This window comes from Triturus cristatus, chromosome 6 (genome assembly GCF_964204655.1).
Source record: "Triturus cristatus chromosome 6, aTriCri1.1, whole genome shotgun sequence".
NCBI lineage: Eukaryota > Metazoa > Chordata > Amphibia > Caudata > Salamandridae > Triturus > Triturus cristatus.
In genome coordinates, this window is record NC_140589.1 from 1792837498 (window position 1) to 1792861967 (window position 24470).

General features: G+C 43.3%; 1 protein-coding gene across 1 annotated transcript in view; it reads right to left on the bottom strand.

Annotated features, from left to right (window-relative positions):
- Positions 1–24470, bottom strand: part of LOC146822013 (cysteine-rich secretory protein 2-like) — a 143416-nt gene that overhangs the window by 57932 nt on the left and 61014 nt on the right. Inside the window, exon 5 of the mRNA XM_085613115.1 lies at positions 19545–19693. Coding sequence (XP_085469241.1) covers positions 19545–19693 — 149 coding nt within the window. The remainder of the gene's footprint in view (positions 1–19544; positions 19694–24470) is intronic.

Consider the following 24470-nt stretch of genomic DNA (forward strand, 5'->3'; position numbering starts at 1 on the left):
CATAGCTACAATTGCGTAATATAACATTTTTACCTATAATTGTTCTGGGCACCAACCCTGTAAAATCACACCTCTATGATATTACTTCCATGAGTTAGTATATTGGATGACACTAGACACGGAGTGGAAACATTTTCCCCCTCTTCGAATTATTATCCACCACATCGTGCACCCATCAGGATTGATAACCGATATTCATCGAAACAGCTATGCCAATAGGAGACTAACATGACACCTACCAACTTTACCGACAACAGTGTTGCCCTAAATGGACACTCCATAGCTAAAATTGCGCTATAGAATATCTTTACTTATTTTTATGGGTGACACCCGTTTTTACATCTCAACGATATTACTGTCACAACAATGATTTGATACAATTGATTGTAGTATCAGTTTCATTTTTATTTTTATTTTTTGACCCTCCTCCCCCATTTGGCAGCCACTGACTTACACCACTTACTAATGGCCGCTGTCCCCGACTGGGATCATCCATAAGGAGTCACGTGTTCGGGCCCTCACTCGATTGGCTAACTAAAAGCTGCGATGGTTCAAAACCCGAGTGATTATCGAGCCAGTCACCTCCCGGACCCGTGGGATTGGGCAGGTCAAGAGGAATGCGCACAACGCTTCAATCGTGAGTACAGGGTAGCAAGGGGGTTGGGGTCTCCACTTTGATCATCTACTTCACTGCTTTACGTTAAGCAGGTACTACAGTATCCCATGTTCATTCCTCTAAGTCTTAATCCTTCTACACTACTTCCCGACCTTCGGCTAAGTGAGTAAGGCATCATACCCCCGCACCAACAGAGAGGTTTCCACCTATTATGATAATCAAATCATCACCTCTCGGGGGCAGTAGACTGACTTCCGTCAGACTCCCTTTTTATTCTCCACACCGAGCATTATATGGATGTTATTTACTTTTAACGGATACACCTCCACACGGGTATTATACGGATACAATAACTGTCACCATTGCATATATTGCTTTCTTTTCCCTTGTTAGTCCGTCACACACAGGAGCTATGCCTTGTGCATGAAGCCCATCGGGTACTGTTGATGCCTGGGGACCGGACCAAATTGGGTGAGTTTAAGGACTATGTATTTCTGCCATAACCAAATATTTCTCCACAAGGGCCTAATAGTCACAATAGCTCACTGTGGGGATGCACCACTTGTTTTTATACCTACTGTCTTTTAGAAGTCCTCCTAGCGCCTTTGCGTTCACTTCACTAATAAGATTAGGTTTTTCAGTCACGATGCAAATACGTCTACGCCTGTGATGCACTACATCACCTTGAATGTTACCTCCACAATTTTGTCTCCCACAACAGGTAGTTCCAGATTGTATCCAGGTACATTTAGCATTAGACACCAATGCCGTGAGCAATAATTTATGCCACAAATCTATTGTTGTAGCTAGTTTATTTATTCTGGTCCTGACGAATCGCATAGTTGATTTAACTTACAGCGAAGAAACATGTTGACCCACACTTTTTAACAAGGACACTATCACGCGAGACATAATACTCGGGCAAGTGCCTTGTTCACTGCTTTTATTAACGGTAGGAGACCCCCAGAATAAAAATTTAGTTTTTCTAGGTACTCCCAACCCTATTTTAATCACTGCACTACATCTACACAGTTCCGCCCCCATACCCGCACTTCACCATACGGCCGTTGGATAAAAAATCTCCGACAAAGTGCCCCTATCATAGGAAGCCTGTGGGGTATTGCACCGCCGACCCCATGAGGATCAGCCCATATGATGAAGCATGACACCTGAAAGGGTGTGTGAGGGCATTCGAATCCAACATCTTAGATTCCCACCCATTACCCCACCAGGGAAATAGTGGGACCATTTAAATCGGGACTTTGTCTATGCCTATCACTGAGGAACAGCACAAATCCAATTTGTACTTACGTTCTTAAGGCCTCATTACAAAGATGATCGGAACAGATTTCCGCGGTCCAGTCAGCAGTGGTGGGACCTCTGCGGTACAGGCAGAAGCAATCGGTCCAACTGCCGGATTACAATGCATGTGACTAGACAGTTTTCCAACCCTATGGTCCCTCTGACTCTGCCAGGAAATTTTTACTGTGGCGGTGTCGGAAAGGACCAATGGAGCCCATCAGAGAGTCAATTGCCTCACAATCCGCCCACCCAATTACGATGCACCTTTCCGACTAGCCGACCATGGTGGTCCAGCCGCCTCATCTGAGCTAGCGGAAAGGGAGGGATAGAAGGTGGAAACCCATCTGTACACAGCTCCGCACATCCTGTGCCACCATGGAGCCCAGAGCACACGTCCTTCTGCTGCTGTCCCCTCTCAATGCTGCCCAAAATCAACACAGCCACAGACGCAACCACCGGTAAGTCTCACACTTACCCGCTTACAGTCAGTCCACAGTAAAGTGATGAACCGCCATGGACAAGCCGGGGTGTAGCTTGGTCAGTATGATTGGGAGAATGTGAGCAACATGTTTCCATGTCATCACGGTGGGAAATATTGCCAATACATATTGCACGAAAAGCAGGATATGAGGTGGGCCTAAAGGGCCAGTAGAATGAGCGAGAAGTGGCAGTCGCATAGCAGTGATTGAAGTGGTCAGGGTTCTAGTGGTGGTTAGCACCTGCAGGTCAAAAAAGCAGATGCAGAGAAAAAGTCCCATTGGGCTCTCCATATTTGCCTTCACCCTCAGGGTATGACATTAGATCAACCATGTAGCAGAACCACCTTCCACTATGGCAGATGTAACCGCAAAGAGATTCGCAATACTCCATTCCCAGTGTTGTCAGTTCAGTATGAGTGCACCTTCTCCTCCCAGGCTGTGAGTTCTAATGGTGGGCGGGGAGGACAGCTGCCAGTCTTCTGGCCTGCCAGGTGGTGCCTGGAGGACAGGTTTTTCACCTGGCTCTTCAGGTTGCACCACCTCTTCCTTATGTTATCCTTTGTGCCCAGGGTGGTACCTACAGAATTTCATTCTTCCTACTGAGAGGAGTATGTCAGACCTGGGATCCAAACAATTGTGTCTCTACTCTAAAGATTTCATCCACTATCACTGACAACTCAGAGTCAGATGAATTTTTTTCCAGGTGTCATTTTGTAAACTACTGTGAGTGACATTGACAGTGACATTGACTAAAAAAGAAAAGGGGTTTATAGCAAAAAAAGTATATACAGTGAAAAGTGCAATGAACGTGTGTAGAGTGTGTGTGATGTGTGTAATGTGAATGTGTGGAGAGGGCTGGCTACTCTCTAAAAAAAGAAACTGTCAACTTATCTGGTCCTGAAGAAGCACCAGGGATCTCTGTCCGAGACCAATAGGAGCGCGAAACATGTTGACACAACAATTACAAAACAAATTTCACTCACATTCACATTCAACTACTAAGGGTCATTACAGCCCACTAGTAGCACCAACCATCTGTTTTTCCATCTGACAGAGGAATCCACCCGTTAAAACAACATAGCATTGATATCCCCCTAGTCAGTTGTATTCTAACTCACTTCCCTAGGAGCACTCCCTCACACGCATAATACGACGAGAATATCAAAATATTTCTGCTAAAGTGACCCTTTGAGGGACCCGTAGGGCATTGCAGAGGCAGCCAGACGAGGAGCAAACGCCCTATGATGAAGCATGACATCCCTTGGGATGTGTGAGGGCAACAAGTAAGAGTCTCACCAACTCTCCTATTTACATCCTAGATCTTCCTTTTTCTTTAGGAACAGTGACCCCCCTTTTTGGAAAATACTTAGTTTTGGAGCACGGGCACTGGTCCACTTTATCGCTCCAAGTCCCCCCCTTTCTTTTTTCATAGTTACCATTTGTTGATTCTGTCTGGTGCTCCCAGGGCCTTCAGTATTTAAAGATTGCCAAGTGGCAGAAGTCACCTACCACACTCCCCAGAGCTGTCCCAAAGACTTCTTCAAACTATGGGAGCTCTGCTTTTTGTATAGCTCACATTGTTTAATAAATATGTAAATATGTGTGCAGCATACTCTCCTGCCTCACTATTGTTCTCATCTGTTCTCACCTCTATCTCCACCAAGCATGTGTGGCCACTGTACTTGCTGTGCCTTGTGTCCTAAATCTCATAGAAGCTCATTGCATTCTCCATGTCATGACTGGTTGGTTCACTGACATAATATCAAAAGCATAAATATTGTGGCACAATAATATAGTGTCGAAAATTTCGATCACAAAAAAATCGTTTTTCTATACATATAATTGTAAGTACAAAAATATCGAAAAAAAATATATTGTTTTACACTAATATCAAAAAATATATACAAAAATGTGTTTTTAAATATTTAAAGATATATATGTGTGTGTATGTATATATATATATATTTATTTCAACACACGTATCTATTTATGTGTGTAGGTTAATGTACACGTACATAAACAAACTACCATTAAAATTATTCATTTTAATTTATATTATAATTTTCTATTTTTTCAAATTTACTAATATAACAAGTATAACAAGTATATATACAGCTAAAAAAAAAAACTATAATAATTAAACTGAAATAAACTTTAAAAACGTTGAGGATTTAATTATATATAAAAAGTAAACAATAGAAAAAATATGCTTTACTGGAAATATCTTAAAAATAACACATTCATTAATATAAAAAATATAAAATTAAATACACACACACAAATAATACTATATATTTAAATATTACACACAAAACTATTGCATTTTAGAAATAATAAATATACTATTCCCACTCCACTCAGGGCATTTGTAGGGAAAACTTTGGACTCAGGAGGGGTACAATTTCCTATCCCCACTCTAGTCAGTGTAACAGTAGGTAAAGCATTGTACTCCGGAGCGGTAAAAGTTACTATTCCCACTCCAATGTGTGTACCAGCATGGAAACTACTTCACTTCCATCACATACCATATTATAATACATGTATTAATTGAAAAAAAAGATAAGCTATCAATATACAAATAATATATATACACATTTTAAAAACAATTAAACAATCTACATAATTATACATTTTTTAATAATAATATCAAATACAAAATTCCTACACTATGCTCCCACATACCCAGCAGCCCAAATTTAAAATATAATCAAAATAAAAAAAATGTAACACAATTAACACATTAAGTATTAAATAAAATAATTAATAATGAATAATTAATAGTTAATTAATTATTACTTAAGCAACTTCCCATCTTGTCCCCCTAAAAACACAACACACGCATATTACAGAACATACTATATTTATATATACATATATATATATATATAATATGTTAAATAATTTACATAACTAAATAAATTACATACTTTAAATAAAAATATTATTTAATTAAAATTTAATATTTACTTAATTTACTTCCCACCTATATCCCTACAATCCCAGAAACACACTCCTAAAATAGAACATTAAAAACTCAATAATTACACAATTTATGTAATTATCAATCAATTTATTCATAATTAATTAACCAAGTATTACTTAATTACCTTTCCGCTCTATACCCCTACAAACCCAACAGCCCTCACCTAAAACATAACTTAATAAAATGATAACTACACAATTTACATAATTAATTATTAATTAATGAATATGTATTAAACAATTATCAATCATTACTTAACTTCTCTCTCTATAACACTATAAAGCCAACAATCTGCACCTAAAACATAACTGAAAAATAATGATTACAAAATTTCCCTAATTAATTAAATAATTAGTAGTTAATTAATACATTCATACTTAATTAACTTCCCATCCTATCCCCTGTAAACCTAACAACCGGCACCTAAAACATAACTTAAAAATGATAATTACACAATTTACATAAGTAATGCTCAATATTTATATTAGTTACAAATAAATTATGACTTAATTATACTTCATAAACTTCCCACTCTGTGCCCCAATTAACTTCACAACCCGCTATGACACTATAAATTACTATTAACAATTAAATAAAAATTAGAAATCACTGAAAATTACAAACTATTTTTAAAAACATTACCAATAATTTTACAAACAAAATATAACATAAAATTACAATCTTACTTAAAACACATAAAGCTAATTTAAAAGCGATATTTTTTTACAATGATATTTTTCTAAACAATATTAGCAACAATGATATTCTTGAAAATGATATTACTTACTTTAGAAAATCGATATTTTTGTCAACAATATTTCTGCATCACGATATTTCTGTGACATGATATTAAACCCTCGATATTAGTGTTACTCGATATTTATGACTCAATATTTTGTCTGAATACCGACTGGCCATGGCACCCACTAAAAGTTACAATCACTATGTGAATCCACTGGGCTGTGCACACAAGATTCATTCCAGTTTTTGCACTAGTTTGTTCTCCTAATCAGTAACGCAGACAACTGAGAGGGCTCTCCACAGTTTGGCAGTTTCTTTGATCTATCATTGATAATGGCAGGCAGCTTTCGGTTTCCTTCTAATATGTTATTGCAGATGGGCTTAGGCGGCAGCCATTTCCACAATTCCTGACTTGTCCTGGGCATAGAGGATGGATCTTGTCTTGGAACTAGTGGTACCTTTGCCTCTGGATGGGGGTCAGATCAGCATCCTATTTGGTGGTTAATGGTTCTGACACGTAACTAGATGGATTTCTACACCTCTTAATGGGGGTATGTAAGAGAATTTGAGGCTATGAATGCGCATAGAAATGTTACTGAGTTCAGGGGCTGCCAGAATGTCTGAGGGTCAAGGCTCTGTTTAGAATGGCAGTCATTGACATGAGTAGCACTTATTGTTGCTGGTGTGATAGGCAGGCCTTCATGTTTTCATCCATTTCAGAAGCATTCTCTGCTGTGTCAATAGGAGCTTGTACTCTTGCTTAGCCTTCCAAGTACTACTAGTGGAAGATGACTCACTCTTTGGCGGTGACATGCAGATGACCTTCAGCATGGGACAATAAAGCAGGTGTATCACAGGGATCTTGTGATACAGTGGCAGTTTCCAAGTGTTCATCTCCCATGCAGTCTTATCAGTGTCCAGACTCACATCTGCACTTGCAGGTATAAATTACAGCTGGTCCCACCGGTATTTCTTCTCTGTCACTTTTTGCTACTTAGGCTCTCTATCATGCCTTGTGCCCTGCTTTGTCCAGCAAGGTTTGGGCCACTAAGGCACTAGATTTTAATGCAGTTGGGTGCAAAAGGAAAGTAACCAACCATGAACTTGCCCAGGTATCCTTACCCAACCCCAGAATAGTGGCCTTCACATTTTGTCCGCTATCTGTTCACTTCTGGCAGCCGCTGTACCATATAGTCATCCACTTCATTCTATTGGAGTGGTTGGAAACCAAGCAACACCAGGAGACTACCCCCTTCCTTCAGACTACCATCCATGACCCAAACCTTCGAAATTCACTTAAACCTGGCCTGTACCAGCATCGGTGCTCAAAGGGAAAGCACCTCCCAAGGGCAGTGGTTCCTAAATGTTTGACTTCCGTGGACCCCCATGCAATCATTAGTAGAACCCAAGAACCACCACTGAATCATTACTAGAATCCTGAGACCCCCCATTCGGTCATTAGTGGAATCCAGAGACTGTGCCCTAAGTATTTTTGATGATTTGAACTGCAAATCAAAACACAAACATAAAGAAACAAGCATTCATGAAATAAGTACACAAATAATGATCATTTACTTCACAATCAAGTATTTTAAAAAAGTATTTTAACGTTCATTTGGAAGAATTGAATTTAAAAAAAAATTAGTTGAGGCCTCTCATTGTCCGTACTATACTTTGTTTGATGCACCTGCTCTGCCCCCACACATTAATCAGAGAATACTAACTTAGGGGCCTATTACTAGTATCAGGGGCGGATCGCCACCGCCGGCCCGGTGGTGGCGATCCGCCCGCCACATGCCCCTGTATCACCCCCGTCATATTAAAATGGCGAGGAGTACTGCGGCGGATGGAAAACAGTCCGCCGCTTTTCCGCCGGTCGGATTGCTGGCCGGGCGGAAAAGGCAGACAATATTGTAGCGGTGCCTTGCAGGCACCGACATCCATATTATCATGTGCACTTCACAAGGCCTTTCCATGACTGCAATGCCGCCATGGAAGGGCCGGCAGAAAATGCTTTGGGGCCCATTACGGGGCCCCGGGGGTGGGGGACTGCACTTGAGGGGTACCTATGGTACCCCCCTTCATTGGCATACACAAGGTGGCAGGCACCGCGCGGTGCCGGTCACATTGTGGATGCCAATGCACTGCATGCATATTTTACATTGCAGCGGGTGCTGCTTACAGCACCGCCCGCTGCAATTTAAAATATGCGGGATGCAACCGCCAGGGTGGCGGTCGCATCTTATGGGCCTAGGGGGACCGCCGCACCTCTGGCGTTCGGTCCTGTTTACCGTTACGATGGCGGGCGGACAAACTCCACCCGCCATCGTAATGGGGCCCTTAATTTGTAGCCACCAATTACAAATATCTTCAACTTTACAGGAAACAAAACAATCTTAAATGTTACATTTTGTTTTTTATTTATATAGACTTTAGTAATATGTTAAAGTGATTTAATTTTCTATGCAGCCATGGACCCTCTGAGTAGGTTTCTGGGACCCCCCGCGGTCCTCGAACCACAGGTTTAGAACAGCTGCTCTAGAACGTATAAAACACAGTATTTCTGTAGCCTCTTTGCAGACCATTTAAGTCACGCACTTGAAGATTATCACACCAAGCACATCCCAAGCACATCCCTTCATAAGGCTAACACTCTCCTTTGATCTATTCAATGCACTACATGGCACCTGTCCTCAAGATGGTGCTACACAGGGCCCCATGCTCAAGGTAAGGATGCCTGGACATGCCAGACATCTCTTTATAAGCTTTAACAGCAGTGTTCAGAGAAAGCACAGGAATTCATCACAGACTCTACGAGGCGTGGTACACCGGTGGCAGTCTTGCAAGCCCTTCATTTCACTGAAGCTTTTTTTACTATGCATGTAGTGAGTGAACTTGATACACAGCTCCCATCCTGTGCACATGGTGCACCTAAATAATTACAGAACACAGCACAAACAGTCTGAAAGCACAATAACAAGCAGGTCAGTATAGAAAAACACTAACAACAGGATGTGACACATTCTGGTTTCCTGGCCTTTCTAACTATAAGCAATTTTCCACTGCAAATAATAAAGCCTGGCACCACATGCATGAACATGGATGGGCATCAATTTGGCTTTTGATGACTTTTATTTCAGCAGCAGGTCTCCTGGAAGCCCCAAAAGTCCTAATCTCTAAGAAGCTAGAATCAAATTCAAGTTAGCGAGAAATACGTTCTACGGTTTCCATCATCAACCTTAATGCCTGTGTTCTCTCTAGAAAACTCAAAGTATTAAAAACCCAAAGCCTAGGGTATGGTCAGGCTTTCCTGTTTTCAGTTTCTATTTTGGTAAATTCTGGTGGTTTTTTTTCAGTGTTATCAAGTAATTTCAATACTTTGAAAAAACAGTGGTTATCAGTGGTTTCACATTTTTGCACCATTAAAAACAACAGAAACTGTGTTTTTCCGGTATTTATGGAAAGTTTTGCTATTATTATTACTTGCTTTCTACACTGATAGGGCATGGTATATAGACAGTATAATTATAGTGTATGTGAGGTCCAAATAGATTTTTGCAAATTAAACATAGTGTAGTACACCATACAATACATCTACATTGTATTGACCCCTTCCGGAAGAAAAAAATTACTTTCACTCTCTTTTTCCTTTCTTTGAATGGCATTTAGTTTGTGGTTGTGCCGGTGTTTTTTCAGTGTTTATATGTTTTCACTGGTGAGGGCTATTTCTCTTTCAGTGGGGTTTTATCAGTTATTATAGGTTTAAACCTAAAACCGGACAGCCTAGGTATGGTATGACTTCACAAAAAATATTAAAACACAACTGGCTGCAGCCCAGTTGCATTCAGGGGCACCATTTCTTCTTTGGGACTGTTTGTTTGAGGAACTGAAATGTATAGAAGAAATTCTTTGATAATAATTACATCTATTTTAACTCAGCTCAGAAGTGTAACTCCTTCCTAGTAGTACAGAATCTATCCCTACCATCTTTCTCCCACCATCTTCACATATCTTTCCTTAGCCCAACTACTCAAATACACCTACTTTCCTACATTTGATTTTATTTCCTTCTCCCTCAAAATGACAGGCTCCTCCACTTTTTTTCTTCTTGTTCCCCGCCGTTCATTTTTGTATCTTCTTTGCTATTTTTTAGTGTGTAGTAGCAGCTTTTTGAATTGCTCCCTTCACCTACTTCATAATTCAATTTTTTGATTTATTTTAAAGAGCCATCCTGATAGTGATGCTAACACATATGATTTGGAGAATAACAGCACATAATAAATTCAAAATCATTACAAAATACCAAAATGTGTGTGTACACCAATTTGGCGGCACAGGGTCAGGGTCCACAATGTCAACTTTAGATATAAGAGATTCTCTGACAGATTTGTATGGTTCTAAACACCCCTATTCCCCATGAACATAGCTCAGTAAGAGGGGCGGTGCAACTATGGGAATGACCTGACAGTTTTCGTGTTTGCTGCAAATGTTACTGGCCACTTTGAGGCCTTATGAAATCTACAGGATGTGACTCCTAAACTATTGGTGAACTTGAGAGTATTGAGGGGACATTGAGGTTACTGTTGAAGAGAAAGGATACAATGATAGAGACTTAAACACTCCTGCTTGAGAAGTAAAGAAGAGGACACAGAGAAAGGAGATGATGTGAAACCTCTTGGAGAGAGATCATGAAATCCAGGAAAGCCTCTCGCATCTAACACCAGTCAGACTCTGTGATGTATCTGGGTGGTATGGATATTAGTGGGAGGGTGATGATTCTGAAATACATCCCCAAATGATGATTTGTACGTTGCATCGGAAAGAACCCAATCCAGACAAAGGTAGGAAACTGCTCAAGTGCACACCCTTGCCACCAAATCGGTGCCTTACACGGAGACTTTCACGTGTTGCCCAATTAATGATCTCTTCTGCATACGACTGTCCAATACTGCTTCCTCCTGGCCAAAACCCTCTCCTAGGCCTATGAGCCCCTGGAGGTCCCTCATCCCTCAAATCCAATCTGTTTTCCATACACTACTCCTATCACTTCGCCAACTTGTCTTATTTATTTACACAACCAGATTAGCCAGACAATGGATTTTAGTATCCACAGTACATTTTGGATTAAAGAAGATAAAGGACTCAGCAAAAATCATGAGCTTGGAGATTTAACCAGTAAGGTGTAAATGAACTCAATAGTTCATTGTTTGTCTGATCCAGATGTTTCAGTTCTCACCAAGTAACCTTCTGCTAACAAAAGTTTAAAAGATGGTGTATCAAGACAATGCGGTACTATTTTTGGAAATCCATGAATTTAACTCACCCTAAATTGGAAATTAAGATTCTGCATTGCCAGTCTAGGGGTTTTCCTATTCCAGAGAAAGACTGGCACATGTGCATTGCTATAAGTGGGCAGGTATTCACGGACATGGGGGTACTGAATTTCTTTCATTTAAGAGAGATAGTACCAGCACATCTTATTTGTTAATGTATAATATAAGGGCGAGATAAGCAGCCAGAGAGATCTTGTTCCGTATGCAATATACAGATGCTATATGTGCTCTAGCTAGATTTTTAATGGTTTAAAGTGACTGTGCCTTCATCAAGTGTTTTAAAATATTTAGGTTGCCGGTGAAACAGCTTTCCATGACTCAGTGGGGCACCTGATTCGAATAATGATTTTGTGCGGGTCTACAGTAGTCAAAAGGAAAAGAAGCACTGGCATAGAGGATCTGTGTGTGAAGCATCTGGCTGCTGAAGAAAAAGGTGTATTACTGCATTAGAGGCATATGCAAGTTCTGGATGCTCATGAGTCGCTGATCATAGTCTGACTGGTTGTTGAACTGTCACAAGCTATCACGATGAGGTGATGCTTCTGTGGTAGGTACAGTCATGTTAAAAGCTTTTACTTGGACCAGGTAAATAATGTGAGTGGGCGCCGGAGGACCAGTTTCAAACTTTAAAACAAGCATTTCCAGAACCAATAGGTTTGGTGTTGGCTGCCGGCCTTTTGGCTTTGTCAATGCTTGTATTGCTTTTTGTAAATCTTTATTTTTGAGGAACTGCCAGGTCATCACCAATATAAAAACAACAAGCATTGGCATAGCCATATCCTTGGTGCAACCACATCAACTGTTGCGTTGCTATAAACTTATAAGGTCCAAAAGGCGAGGCCTATTGGTTATGCCAATGCTTGGTGTGGTTGTGTGTGTGGTTGTGTGTGTGTGTGGTTGTGTGTGTGGTTGTGTGTGTGGTTGTGTGTGTGGTTGTGTGTGTGTGGTTGTGTGTGTGTGGTTGTGTGTGTGTGGTTATGTGTGTTTGGTTGTGTGTGTGTGTGGTTGTGACTGTGTGGTTGTGTGTGTGGTTGTGTGGGTGTGGGTGTGGTTGTGGGTGTGTGGTTGTGTGTGTGTGTGGTTATGTGTGTGGTTGTGTGTGTGGGGGGTTGTGTGTTTGTGGTTGTGTGTGGTGGTGTGTGTGTGGGTTTGTGTTACTATCCTTGTGGGGACTTGGGTGTGATAACACACTCACACTGTGGGGACTTGATTGCACTGTGGGGACCAGAACCCAGGTCCCCACAAGGCAATGTCTTCTAAATGGTAAAAAATGACTTCAGGAACATCTGTGCCAATTTTTACAACTTTTTAAAAAATTACCTTGTGGGGACCTGTGTTTCATCAAGTGTGTTTATATTTCTGCTCAGCTCTGCCCCCGTAGACAGGAGGCGGTACTGCAGTCTTAAACACACTTTGCATTTAAACACACTTTGCTGAACAGAAACACCCAGTAGCAGCAGAAAGGACAGATATTTCAAAGGAAAAGCTCCATAAGTTGTGTTTATCCAAATATTTTTCATCCAAATTAAACTTTTCTCTATTTATTTAAAAAAAAATATATTTACATGACGCTATTGATGTTAGATTTTTTTGTATCTAAAAATTATTAGTGGTTTTATGAACATTGCTAAAAGTAATTTGGGTCAGTTTCAAATCCCAACATTCTTTGCCATTTGATCCTTATTTGTAACTGAACAATGGTGGTGCACTACACTGTGATTCAGTATAAACTGAATTGATAATTTTTTGTGCACATAACCTACAGGCATCAATGCCTATTGTTACATTTTAATGTCTGTACCAGGAATTCAGAATTGTATGTTGCTTTTCCTCAGTTTACATATTTATATGCACACTGTAATATGTTTTTTTAGATGATGGCTAGATAAGCGAGTGACTAAGCTTCCACTTTGCTATGGGTTACGTTCTTGCAGACAGTGAACTGAAGTATGTTCTTATAAAATGAATGAACTTCTTAGAATATATATTCTATTATTATCATATTATGCAATTACATTTAAATTGTTTGAATTGCTTAATTAAAAAACTATTCCTAAAGCTTTACAAATAAGCATTGGCAAATCCAATAAGTCTCACCTATGGGGTAGATTGGAGTTGAGTAGATTGGATTGGGGCAGATAGGAGTAGGGTAGATGGGGTAGATAGGGTGAATTGGAGTGGGTAGATTGGACTGGAGTGGGGTAGATTTGAGTGGCATGTGGTGTATGGAGTGAAGTAGAGTGTGGTAGATTGGCTAGAGTAGAATAGAATGTGGTATATTAGGGTAGACTGGTGTCAAGTAAATTGGGTGGATTGTAGTGGGTAGATTGGACTGAAATGGGGTAGATTACAGTGGCATTTGGTAATCTGGAGTGAATTGGAGTATGGTAGATTGGGTAGAGTAGTATTGAGTTTGGTTGGTTAGGGTAGAGTGGACTGCAGTGGGGCAGATTGGATTGGACTACATTGGACTGGTGTGGGGTAGATTTGAGTGGCATGTGGTGGTATGGAGTGAGGTTGAGTGGGGTAGATTAAACTTGAGTGTGGTTATTGGAGAAGAGTAGAGTGGGGTGGATTGAGGTAGATTGGAGTGGAGTTGGCATGTGGTAATATGGAGTGTAGTAGATTGGGGTATAGTTGAGTAGGATAGATTGGGTGGATTGGGGTGAGTGAATAGGATTGAGTGGGGTAGATTTAAGTGGCATGTGGTATTATGGAGTGGAGTGGAGTAGATTGGGTGGATTGGAGTGGGTTACATTAGAATAAAATTCAGTAGATTTGAGTGGCATGTGGTAGTATGGAGTGAAGCGGAGTGGGGTAGCCTGAGTAGAGTGGACTGGAGTGTGTGAGATCGTAGTAGAGTGGAGTGAGGCAAATTGGATGGATTGGAGTGGGGAAGACTGGACTGGGGTAGAGTGGAGTGGGATAGATTACAGTGGGGTGGAGTGGAGTTGGATAGATTACAGTGGAGTGAGCTAGGTTGGGGAAGAGAGGAGTAGAGTAGGATAGACTGGCGTGGAGTGAAATGGGATAGATTAACGCGGAGTGGAGTGGGGCAGATTGGGTGGATCAGAGTAGGGCAAATTGGAATGGAGTAGGGTCGATTGGAGATTGCCAGACCTTCACTTGACCAAGACTGTGGGGACCTTGACATCCCTATAATCACACACTATCTCTGTGGGGACCTGGGCATACCTATAATCACACATTATCTCTGTGGGAACCTGGGCATACCTATAATCACACATTACCTCTGTGGGGACCTGGCCATCACAATAATCACACACTATCTTTGTTTGGACCTGGGCATCAATATAAACAATCACGTGCTATCTTTGCAGTAGGACACTGCACCTGCCTTCTCTATGGGGAACCTGGTAACACCATTCTCACACACCATCTCAGTGAGGACCTAGACATCCTCAAAATCACACACTATCTCTGTGGGGAGCTGACCATTCCTACAATCACACACTATCTCTGTGGGGGATCTGGACAACAATATCATTCAGCACACACTATCTTCTTGAGGAATTGATCATGGCTATCATCACACACTATCTCACTGGTGACCTTGCCATGTGTATAATCACACAGTGTCTCTATTGGGACCTGGGCATCAATGTAATTACACTACTGCTTTGTGAGAATTTGAACATTATCATCATCACACACTATCTCTGCAGGGACATGAGTGTGTCTCTCATATAATTTTTCCATAGAGAGACTTGTACTTGATAGTTGTCACACACTTTCGCTGCAGGTCTACAGTCACTATTGTGGGGATGTGGGCAACCCTATTATCACACATTACCTCTATGGGGGCCTAGGCTTCATTAAAATCATACAACACAACAATCCCTGCAGGACTTGAGCAAGACTATAATCTGTGCACGCAACTGGATATGACTATAATAACCTACTATCACTACAGGGACCTGAGCATTACTATTATAACATTCTCTATGTGGGGACTTGAACATAACTATGCTCACTCACTATCTCTGTGGGGTTTTGAACATAACTATAATCACACAATATATTTGAGTGACCTTCAACATGAATATAACCACACACTATCTCAATATGGTCTTCAAGGTGAGTATAATTAAACACTTTATTTGTGGGGACCTGAGCATTAATGTAATGACACGCTATTTCTACATGAACATCAGTATGACTATTATCGTATCCTATCTCTACAAGGACTTGAATATGACTATTATAACATTTTCTATGTGGGGACTTGAATATAATTATGACACACTCTCTCTGCGCGAACCTGAACCTGACAATCTCACACTATCTCTGGGGGAACTTGAACATGCCAATAATCATGCACAATCTCTGCGGGGACTTCAGCATGACAATCACACACTATCTCTGAGGGGACTTGAACATGACAATAATCACACACTATCTTTGCGGGGACTTGAACGTGACAATAATCACACACTATCTTTGCGGGGACTTGAACATGCCAATAATCACACACTATCTTTGCGGGGACTTGAACACACCAATAATCACACACTATCTTTGCGGGGACTTGAATACACCAATAATCACACACTATCTTTGTGGGGACTTGAACATGCCAATAATCACACACCATCTTTGTGGGGACTTGAACATGCCAATATTCACACACTATCTCTATGGGGACCTGGGCACTTCTTGAATAACACTCTAGATTTGCATGAATTGCAGCATGACTATCATTGAACACTATCTGTAGAGGGACCTGAACCTGACTATAATCAAACATGATTAAAATCGAACACTGTTTTGGAGGATTTCAACATGTTTATAATCACACACTATCTGTGTGAGAACCTGGCATCCCTATAATGACAAACTATCTCATGTGACTAAAACGGAACTAGCATCAAATACTACCTCATTGGGGACTTAAGCATTAGTAAAACCACACAAAATCTAGGCAGGACTTGAACATAAATATAAACACACACTATGCCTATAGGAACTTGGGACTGACTACATTGAAACACAATTGAAAAAAAATCACGCCCTATCTCTGCAGTGGCTTAAAAATTATTATCATCAATTACTCTCTCTGTCAGCTGTAGAACATTACTATAATAACATACAAAATCTTGGGGCTTATCATCGCATAACATGCAAAGAAAATGATGCCTAGTGGTGAGGTTGATGAAAATGAACTAGGTAATCTCAACTTGACTTTCCTATCCGACCACATTGCAGGATGTTTGGCCTCTAAATAATCTTAACGTTGTGTTCTTTACTTATTCTTGAAAGTTTGTGAGCACTCAGTAACAGGCTAAATATCTGTAAATCTCTTTCCAGGGACTTCATATGCTATAGGCCTCCGCTGAGAAATTCATTATCATCACAGTCCATGTTCTGTGTGCTCGTAGGACACAATGAGCTATTTATATATGACTAAACTATCATGTAATTTAAGTAGAGCATTGAAAAATTACATTTAGCCATTTGTTTATGAAGGCATTCAATCACAAATGATAATTATTGAGTAAGTCCCCACAAGGATGGTAACACATGTTCAAGACCCCACAAGGATGGTTCTCTGCGCACGATTAAAAAACAATATTTTTGCAAATTTGAAGCAGGATCCTGTATTATGAATTTTTTCTTAACATATTTCTGTTATTGGCATATTTTTAAACCATTGGGAAAGGTTAGTCCCCACAAGGTAGGTGTTCACACATAGTCCCCACAAGGATGGTAACACGTGTATGTGTGTGGTTGTGTGTGTGTGTGTGGTTGTGTGGGTGTGTGTGTGGGTGTGTGTGTGGTTGTGTGTGTGGTTGTATGTGTGGTTGTATGTGTGGTTGTGGTTGTGTGTGTGTGTGGTTGTGTGTGTGTGTGGTTGTGTGTGTGTGTGTGTGGTTGTGTGTGTGTGGTTGTATGTGTGGTTGTGTGCATGGTTGTGGTTGTGTGTGGTTGTGTGTATGGTTGTGGTTGAGTGTGGTTGTGTGTGTGTGTGTGGTTGTGTGTGTGTGGTTATGTGTGGTTGTGTGTGTGGTTGTGTGTGTGTGGTTATGTGTGGTTGTGTGTGTGGTTGTGGTTGTGTGTGTGGTTGTGTATGTGGTTGTGTGTGTGGTTGTGGTTGTGTGTGGGTACGATTGTGGGTATGGGTGCAGGTGTGGTTGGGTGTGGGTGTGTGTGTGAATGTGTGGTTGGGTGTGGTTGTATGTGTGGTTGTGTGTGTGTTTGTGGTTGTGTGTGTGTTGTTGTGTGTGTGGTTGTGTGGGTGTGGCTGTGGTTGTGTGTGTGTCGTTGTGGTTTAGTGTGGTTGTGGGTGTGGTTGTGTGGTCAGGTGTGGTTGTGGTTGTGTGTGGTTGTGGGAGTGATTGTGTGGGTGTGGTTGTGTTTGTGTGGTTGTGTGTGGTTGTGTGTGTGTGTGGTTGTGTGTGTGGTTGTGGTTGTGTGTGGTTGTGTGTGTGGTTGTGTGTGTGGTTGTGTGTGTGGTTGTGTGTGGGGTTGTGTGTGTGGTTGTGTATATATATATACCCAGTAGCAGGAAATTCCCGAAACATGTTATTTTTCAGCATTCCGTCCCGAACCAAGAGTCAGGATGGGTCTGGGTTTAGTGTGAGCAGCAGCAGGGAGGAGGGTGAGCTGTATATGCACTTCTCAAAGATGTCCCTTTGGCTGGCTGTCTTGCAATGGCCGGCCAGACGCGTGCAATTTGAAACCTCTATCCCAGCTATTTTAAGGCGGCTGCCTCTGAACAGGGGTGGTATCGCCGGGTGGGGAGGAGGTGCGTAGCGGGTGAAAAAAAAATTAACTTACCTTCTCCACCACCGCAGTCGCTGCTGCATGCCTATCCCCCTCCACATGCCTCTTTTCTAGCTGCTGGCAGCACCGCAAACACCTAGGCTTCCAGACTCTTCAAGTCAATCATGACGCTGCCTGAGCAGCATCGTAATTGGTGTTAGCGGCCTGTTCGGGCGTTCTGGCAGTGTCTTGGGAGGCTGGGCCCGTTCTCCACGGGGGCTGTGCAACACAGCTCAATAGAGAACATGCCAAGTGTGCATGATGGTTTGGCCAGCCAAGCCACCATGCGCAAGTAGGGAAGGAGTGCAAACCAGAGCACTGTGGAGCGCCGAGACAGGCCCCTTCCTCTAATGGGGCGCTGCACCTATGCTGGTGAGAGCAGCGCGAGGATTTGTCAAGGAAGCTGCTGGGGCCAGCACTAGTCGCACCGAGGTCTGTAGCAAGGAGGTCCTGGAGAGAGGTAAATGTTTTTTATATTTCTTAATTTTATTTGCGCATGTGCACCTCCTAATTTTTGGCGTGCGCACGTCCACCTCCCCCACGTAGATTCCAGCCACCACTGTAATGACACCTCAGCCTCCTCCGCTTCATGATATCCACAAGAAATCTGTATCAAGTGAATTAATTTTTATTCACATATTGAATGGCCTTTCAAACATTCAGCTTGGAATTTAATATGCAGTGAGTAGACTGGCCTTTGGAACAGCTCCTTGAAGCTTTGACTAACACCTGGATGTAACATGTGGTGGTAGGGTCATCTGTGCACATTTGTTTCTAGCTGATCAGTGGTTTATGTTCTTATTAGATGTCAGAGTGGAGTAATTATTGTCAAAACAGACTACTTCACACAGGTGAATGCAGTGTCGGCAATCGGGTGTTGTTTGCCAGCTTTCATTATAAATTAAATTAACCAACTTCTGATCTGACATGTGAACATCTGTTCAAAATCAATATTAACTCTGTCACACCAAATCTTTTATATACTTTTTATTAGACTGTTTACACGTACACATTTTCCATACATTAGCTTGAAATAGATCCCGATTAAGCATTTAATGAACCAGAAACATCCATCCATCAATGATATGCTGTTCCAGAATACTATGCACTGACACATCCAACGTTATACAAGAGTTCTGAAACTTTTTTCACTATGATATCTATTTTTATATTAAAACACTTTGCAATACCAAGCACGTTATTATGGCTTTGATTGTAAGTCAATTTGGATTATAGTTTTTTTGACGAAAGAACAGGTCAACCTTAGTCCATAAGAGAAATAAATGAAGAGCACAAGGTTTGAATACCTGAGTGAAATGGCCAACAACCGCCCCTGCTCGAATTGCACCAGTGCCGTAGACAAAATCCTTGCCCTCGTTGAACCACAGTTGCATACCAGCATCCCACGACAAAGTCATTCCGCTTGACATAGCGAGGTTCTCCCCACAGGTGGATGCTGAAAACAAGACAATGTTTATTAAAAACATGCAAGGTTGTGTTATCTTCCAAGTTTAGGCCCATGTAGCGAAGCAGCTTATATTTTAAATTGTCCGCACGAGTAACATTCTCCAAACTGTGTACTTTGGCATACATTTGCATGCACAACAATGTTGGAGTACTTTCTGTGAAACTAAACATCTTTTATATCTAGCAACATTTTCACAACGCCCTAAACATCATGTACAAGGTCTCGTTCCTTACTGCGTACAAATGTCAGCGCTGTTTTCATCCACGGGCGACAGGATTATCAATATATCCACAATATCTCTAATCTATGCGTATATCGCAAGGCTGCTTTCTATTATAAAATGTTAGCACCCTGATAGATTAGTAGAGGAGGTCATTCTGCTGACACCGAGGTTCCGTGCATGCTGAGAGATCACCACGTAGCGGCCTGACATCTCGAGAAGAGAGTCCAGCTCGTGACCAAGACGGGGTACTTTACTCTTTTCCATCAGGTAATGGGCTTGGATTGTCCCTTGGGGGGATTCTTGCCTCTACACCTACATACAATCTAGGTACACTTAGAATAGGGTTCGCATCATAGGTGTACACCTTGTTTATATGCCAGCATATATGCATTGTTTTAGCACCATGGTAGAGCTTTACCTACACCCTCGCTAAGAGCTGCCCATCTGTCTGCTCCAGGTATGCGCCTAGTAGCTGCACTACTCTTTGAACTATTATGGGGGTGGGTAGTGTTTGCTTCCTCCCTTTGCTCATGTGCCTGTTCCTCTCTATTTCCTGGGTTTGCTGTCATCTCCCTCTTGCGCTCCCTTGGGCTGCCTACATTGGATGGCCTGGTGGGTGTCGCCAAAAATTCCCACAGCAGTGTCTAAACCTCCAAGCCGGACCGCATTTGCATTCGTTCTTGTTTAATTTCCAACATGTGACTATTCGGCCTTTCCCTGCTTTACCCCCCAAGATGCCCCTGTACTTAGCACTCTGTGTGCCACTCTCGAATTTCCCTTTGTAACCTGAGGAAGAAAAATTGCTTTCACGAGCGCCAACCCCTTCTCTGGCCACTACCATGTGGCTAGTGAAACCGTCCACATCCTAGTGGTCCCATTCAATCACTAGCCACGTTTGCATTTTTTCTCAAAAGCCCTCGTCGTAGTCTAATCAAGCATCCCCCTGGTACTTCTGCTGAGCCTCATGTGCCTTCTGTTCATGCACAAATAGCGCTCTGCGGGAAATTTTCTACAAATACGCATGTCAGGTTTCTAAATGCCCGATGCCAGTTCTCTATGGTCCTCTCTACCCAGGGCTTGCTTCTCTCCCTCCTATCTTGCTCCTTTTTGTCCTGCGCGGTGAGGTCTAGCCCTGCCTGGTGCATCTCTAGTAAGGAAATGATGACTATGTACTCTTTCCTCCATATTCTCTCTTTACTGCCAGTTGTATCAGGTTGACCAGGCCGGTCAACCTTGTCATGATGGGATGGTCCCCCTGGCAGGGGCGGATGTTTTCACTCGCGGGCTTGGACCCGTCCCCCCTTGGTCCCTCTGTTTGCCCCGTCCCGTTTGGGGGTGCCTCCTTTCTCTGTTACCAACACTACTTTTGGGGGGACCTCCCCTTGCACTCCCTGGGGAGCCGCTCCCTGCGTCCTGACCCTTTGGCCTCTCCTCCACTACACCTGTAGCTCCATCTTCCTTTTGGTGAGCACCCTGTGCATGCTCCAAGCCTCCCCCAGGTGACGCTGCAGGGGCAACTGAACAAGGCTGGTGATGTGTCCCTGGCCATGGCCACCATGGCATGAAGAGGGGGACTGGCTGCCCATGCTCTGTAATGCCGTGGGGCTCCATGCCTCACCCTGGAACCCCCCCCCCCTGTAGGTCCGGCACTTGTAACAGCCTGCCAATGGTAGGGGGGACCCACGGGCCCTGCGCTGTGGCGTTAGTCACTCCCAGTTGTGTCCCATGATTGGCAATTATGACTGGTCCTCCATAGGCTTGCCCCCCTACTCCTCTTTGCTGTGCATTATGATCACCAGAGATGTTTTCTTTTGCCCTGCCCCTGCCTCTCCTTGGGTCTGCCAGTGTGGCTACAGGCCTTGATATCTACTGCAGCCTGCCAGCTTTGTCTTGGCGCCGCACCCTTTGCTGCCCGCTTCCCCTTGTCCTCCTTCTTTCTTGGGTGTTGAGTGTTCTCTTGTGGTCCTAGGGTCCTTTTACTGGGGGAGCCGGCCATTTTGGCTGCATGCCTCCTCCCTTGTGACTCAGCCCCCTTTCTATTGTCCAGCTAGGGTCTCTTTGCCGGTCCTCCTCCAGCCTTTTTACCCATTTGCTGGTCCACCCATTCCTTCCCTTCCCGTTCAATCAGGGCTCTGGCTGTCTGCAGCATGGCCTCCAGGTCGTCATCCAACGCTGGTCTGGAGTCCCTCGCCCTGTCTCTGCATGGCCTCAGTTGCTCCTCTTCATCTTGGAAGCGTGCCAACTGTGTTCTTAACGTCATCCGGTCAGTTTTCAGCTTTTTCCCCCACACAAGAACCGTGTGTATTCTGCCGCACTTCGCAGACGCTGTCTTTAAACAAAAAGATGCCGAGCAAATGTCGGCTTATCTTTACAAACCCCCAGGCTCCTCAACGTTCACTTCCATTTGGGCCTACCTTCAACTGTAGGCCCTTGCCGCTTTAAGAACTGGGCCGGAAGCCCTCGATGCACCAGGTGCATGCCAGAGGTCCTCTCAAACTGGCTCAGGCCCTGGGAGCTGCACAGCTCGCTCGCCGCCGCTGAGTCAGATCCTCCGTTCCCCCACAGCTCTGCTCCATATTGGGGTGAACCGGCTAGTATCTCTTGGCTGTCCGCTGCAGTGCTCCGTCTGCTGCCGCCAACTGCTTGTAACTCCTGCTCCTCTCAGCCGTCGATCCGTCCAGGAGAGATTCGCTGTTCCGCTGGGCGACGAAGTCCACTACTTCACTCAGTGGCAATGACAAGGCAATGCTTTTCTGATGTGGAGATCCCACATACCTGAAGCAGACAGATGGGCAACTCGTAGTCAAGGGTTTCACAGAAGGTTTCAAAATATCATACAGAGGTAAGATGGGTCTGGGATGTATCCAGAATTTGAAATCTTTGAGGGAAACCCTGCTAGGCAAAAAGTTGGGAAAGAGGTCGGACTAGGAAGAGTAGCTGGCCCCTTTCAAGAGCCCCCAATGGAAAACCTGATAGTATCCCAGCTAGGGATGGCGCCAAAAAAGAAGGTGGGGAAGTACCTCCTCATCCATCCCCTATCCTACCCAGAGGGCGAGTCAGTGAACAATGGTCTAGATCTAGAGAGCTGTTTAGTGTCCTACGCGTCGCTGGATGAAGAAATGGATCAGATTAGACAGATGGGGCAGGGAACTCTCCTGCCTGCGCACCCCCACAGCTGGATGGATCATACTACTATGACAAATGCCTACCTATGGGTTGTGCGATATCTTGTGCCTTTTTTGAAGCGTAGTTTCTTGGAATGGGAAGTGGGGAGACACCAGCCGGTGGATGGACACCTGCATTATTTGGATGACTTCCTGTTTATAGGGCAGCCTGGGACCAGCGAATGTGCAAGCCTACTGCAACAGTTCAAAGAGTTGGCGAAGGAGCTGGGAGTGCCACTGGCACCAGAAAAGACAGAAGGCCCAACAACAAGGCTATCCTTTCTGGGGATAGAGCTGGGCACCATGAAAAGGATGTATAGGTTACCCTTGGGCAAAGTAACAGAGCTGCAGCAGTTGATAAGGCAGCTCCAAAGCAAAAGGAAGGTCACCTTGACAGAAACGCAACAACTGATAGGAAAACTGAATTTTGCTGGCAGAGTGATCCTGTCCGGACTGCCTTTTACCAGGAGATTAGCATGGTTGACAAAAGGACTGTCAAAAAAGCACCACAGGGTTCGCATCACACAGGGGGTAAAAGAGGACCTGGTCCAATGGGATGCCTTCCTTGATGTTTTCAATGGGTCGCTCGTGGAGAGCGCAGTGGGTGGCATAAGAGCTGCTGGAACTGCTCACAGATGCCGCTGTGGGGCATGGTTTTGGGGCAATCATGGGCACTGCATGGACGGCAGCATGCTGGCCTGAGACATGGCATCAGGCAGGGGTTACAAAAATATCATTTTACCAGAACTCTTCCCTTCATAGTGGCTTTTACCGTCTGGAAAGAGAGGATAGCAAACAGGCAGATCACGATGTTGTCAGACAACCACGCAGTTGTACAGGCGATCAACCTTGGATCTGCAAAGTACCCGGCAGTAGTACGACTGCTGCGAAGAATGGTAGACCTCCAGCTAGGGGGCGAATATTGCAGTTAGGGTGCAACACATTGCAGGAATAGACAACTCAATAGCGGATGCCATCTCTCGTTTTCAGTGGGACAAATTCAGGGAACAAGCGCCACAAGCAGACTAGGACATGACTCCACTGCCTGGGTGAATATGGGAGATCATGAAGGGACACTGAAAACACTGGTGGGCAACGGGCTGGACCCAAAAACTGCAGGCAAATACAGTAAGTGCTGGAAAACTTTCCAGAGGGCAATCGGGGTGGCGTCACCCAGCAGGGTTCCGCAAAAAGAAGTGGAAGGATTCATGGCAGAGGCCTACCAGGTAGGTAAATCCCAGACATGGGCACTGGCACACCTAAACGCAGTAGCCTATTTGCCAAACTGGCAACAGGAAGCGACCCAACGGGATCCTTTTATATTAGAGCAGCAATGAAGGAATGGGGGAAGCTACAGCCCAGACAGCAGGACAGAAGG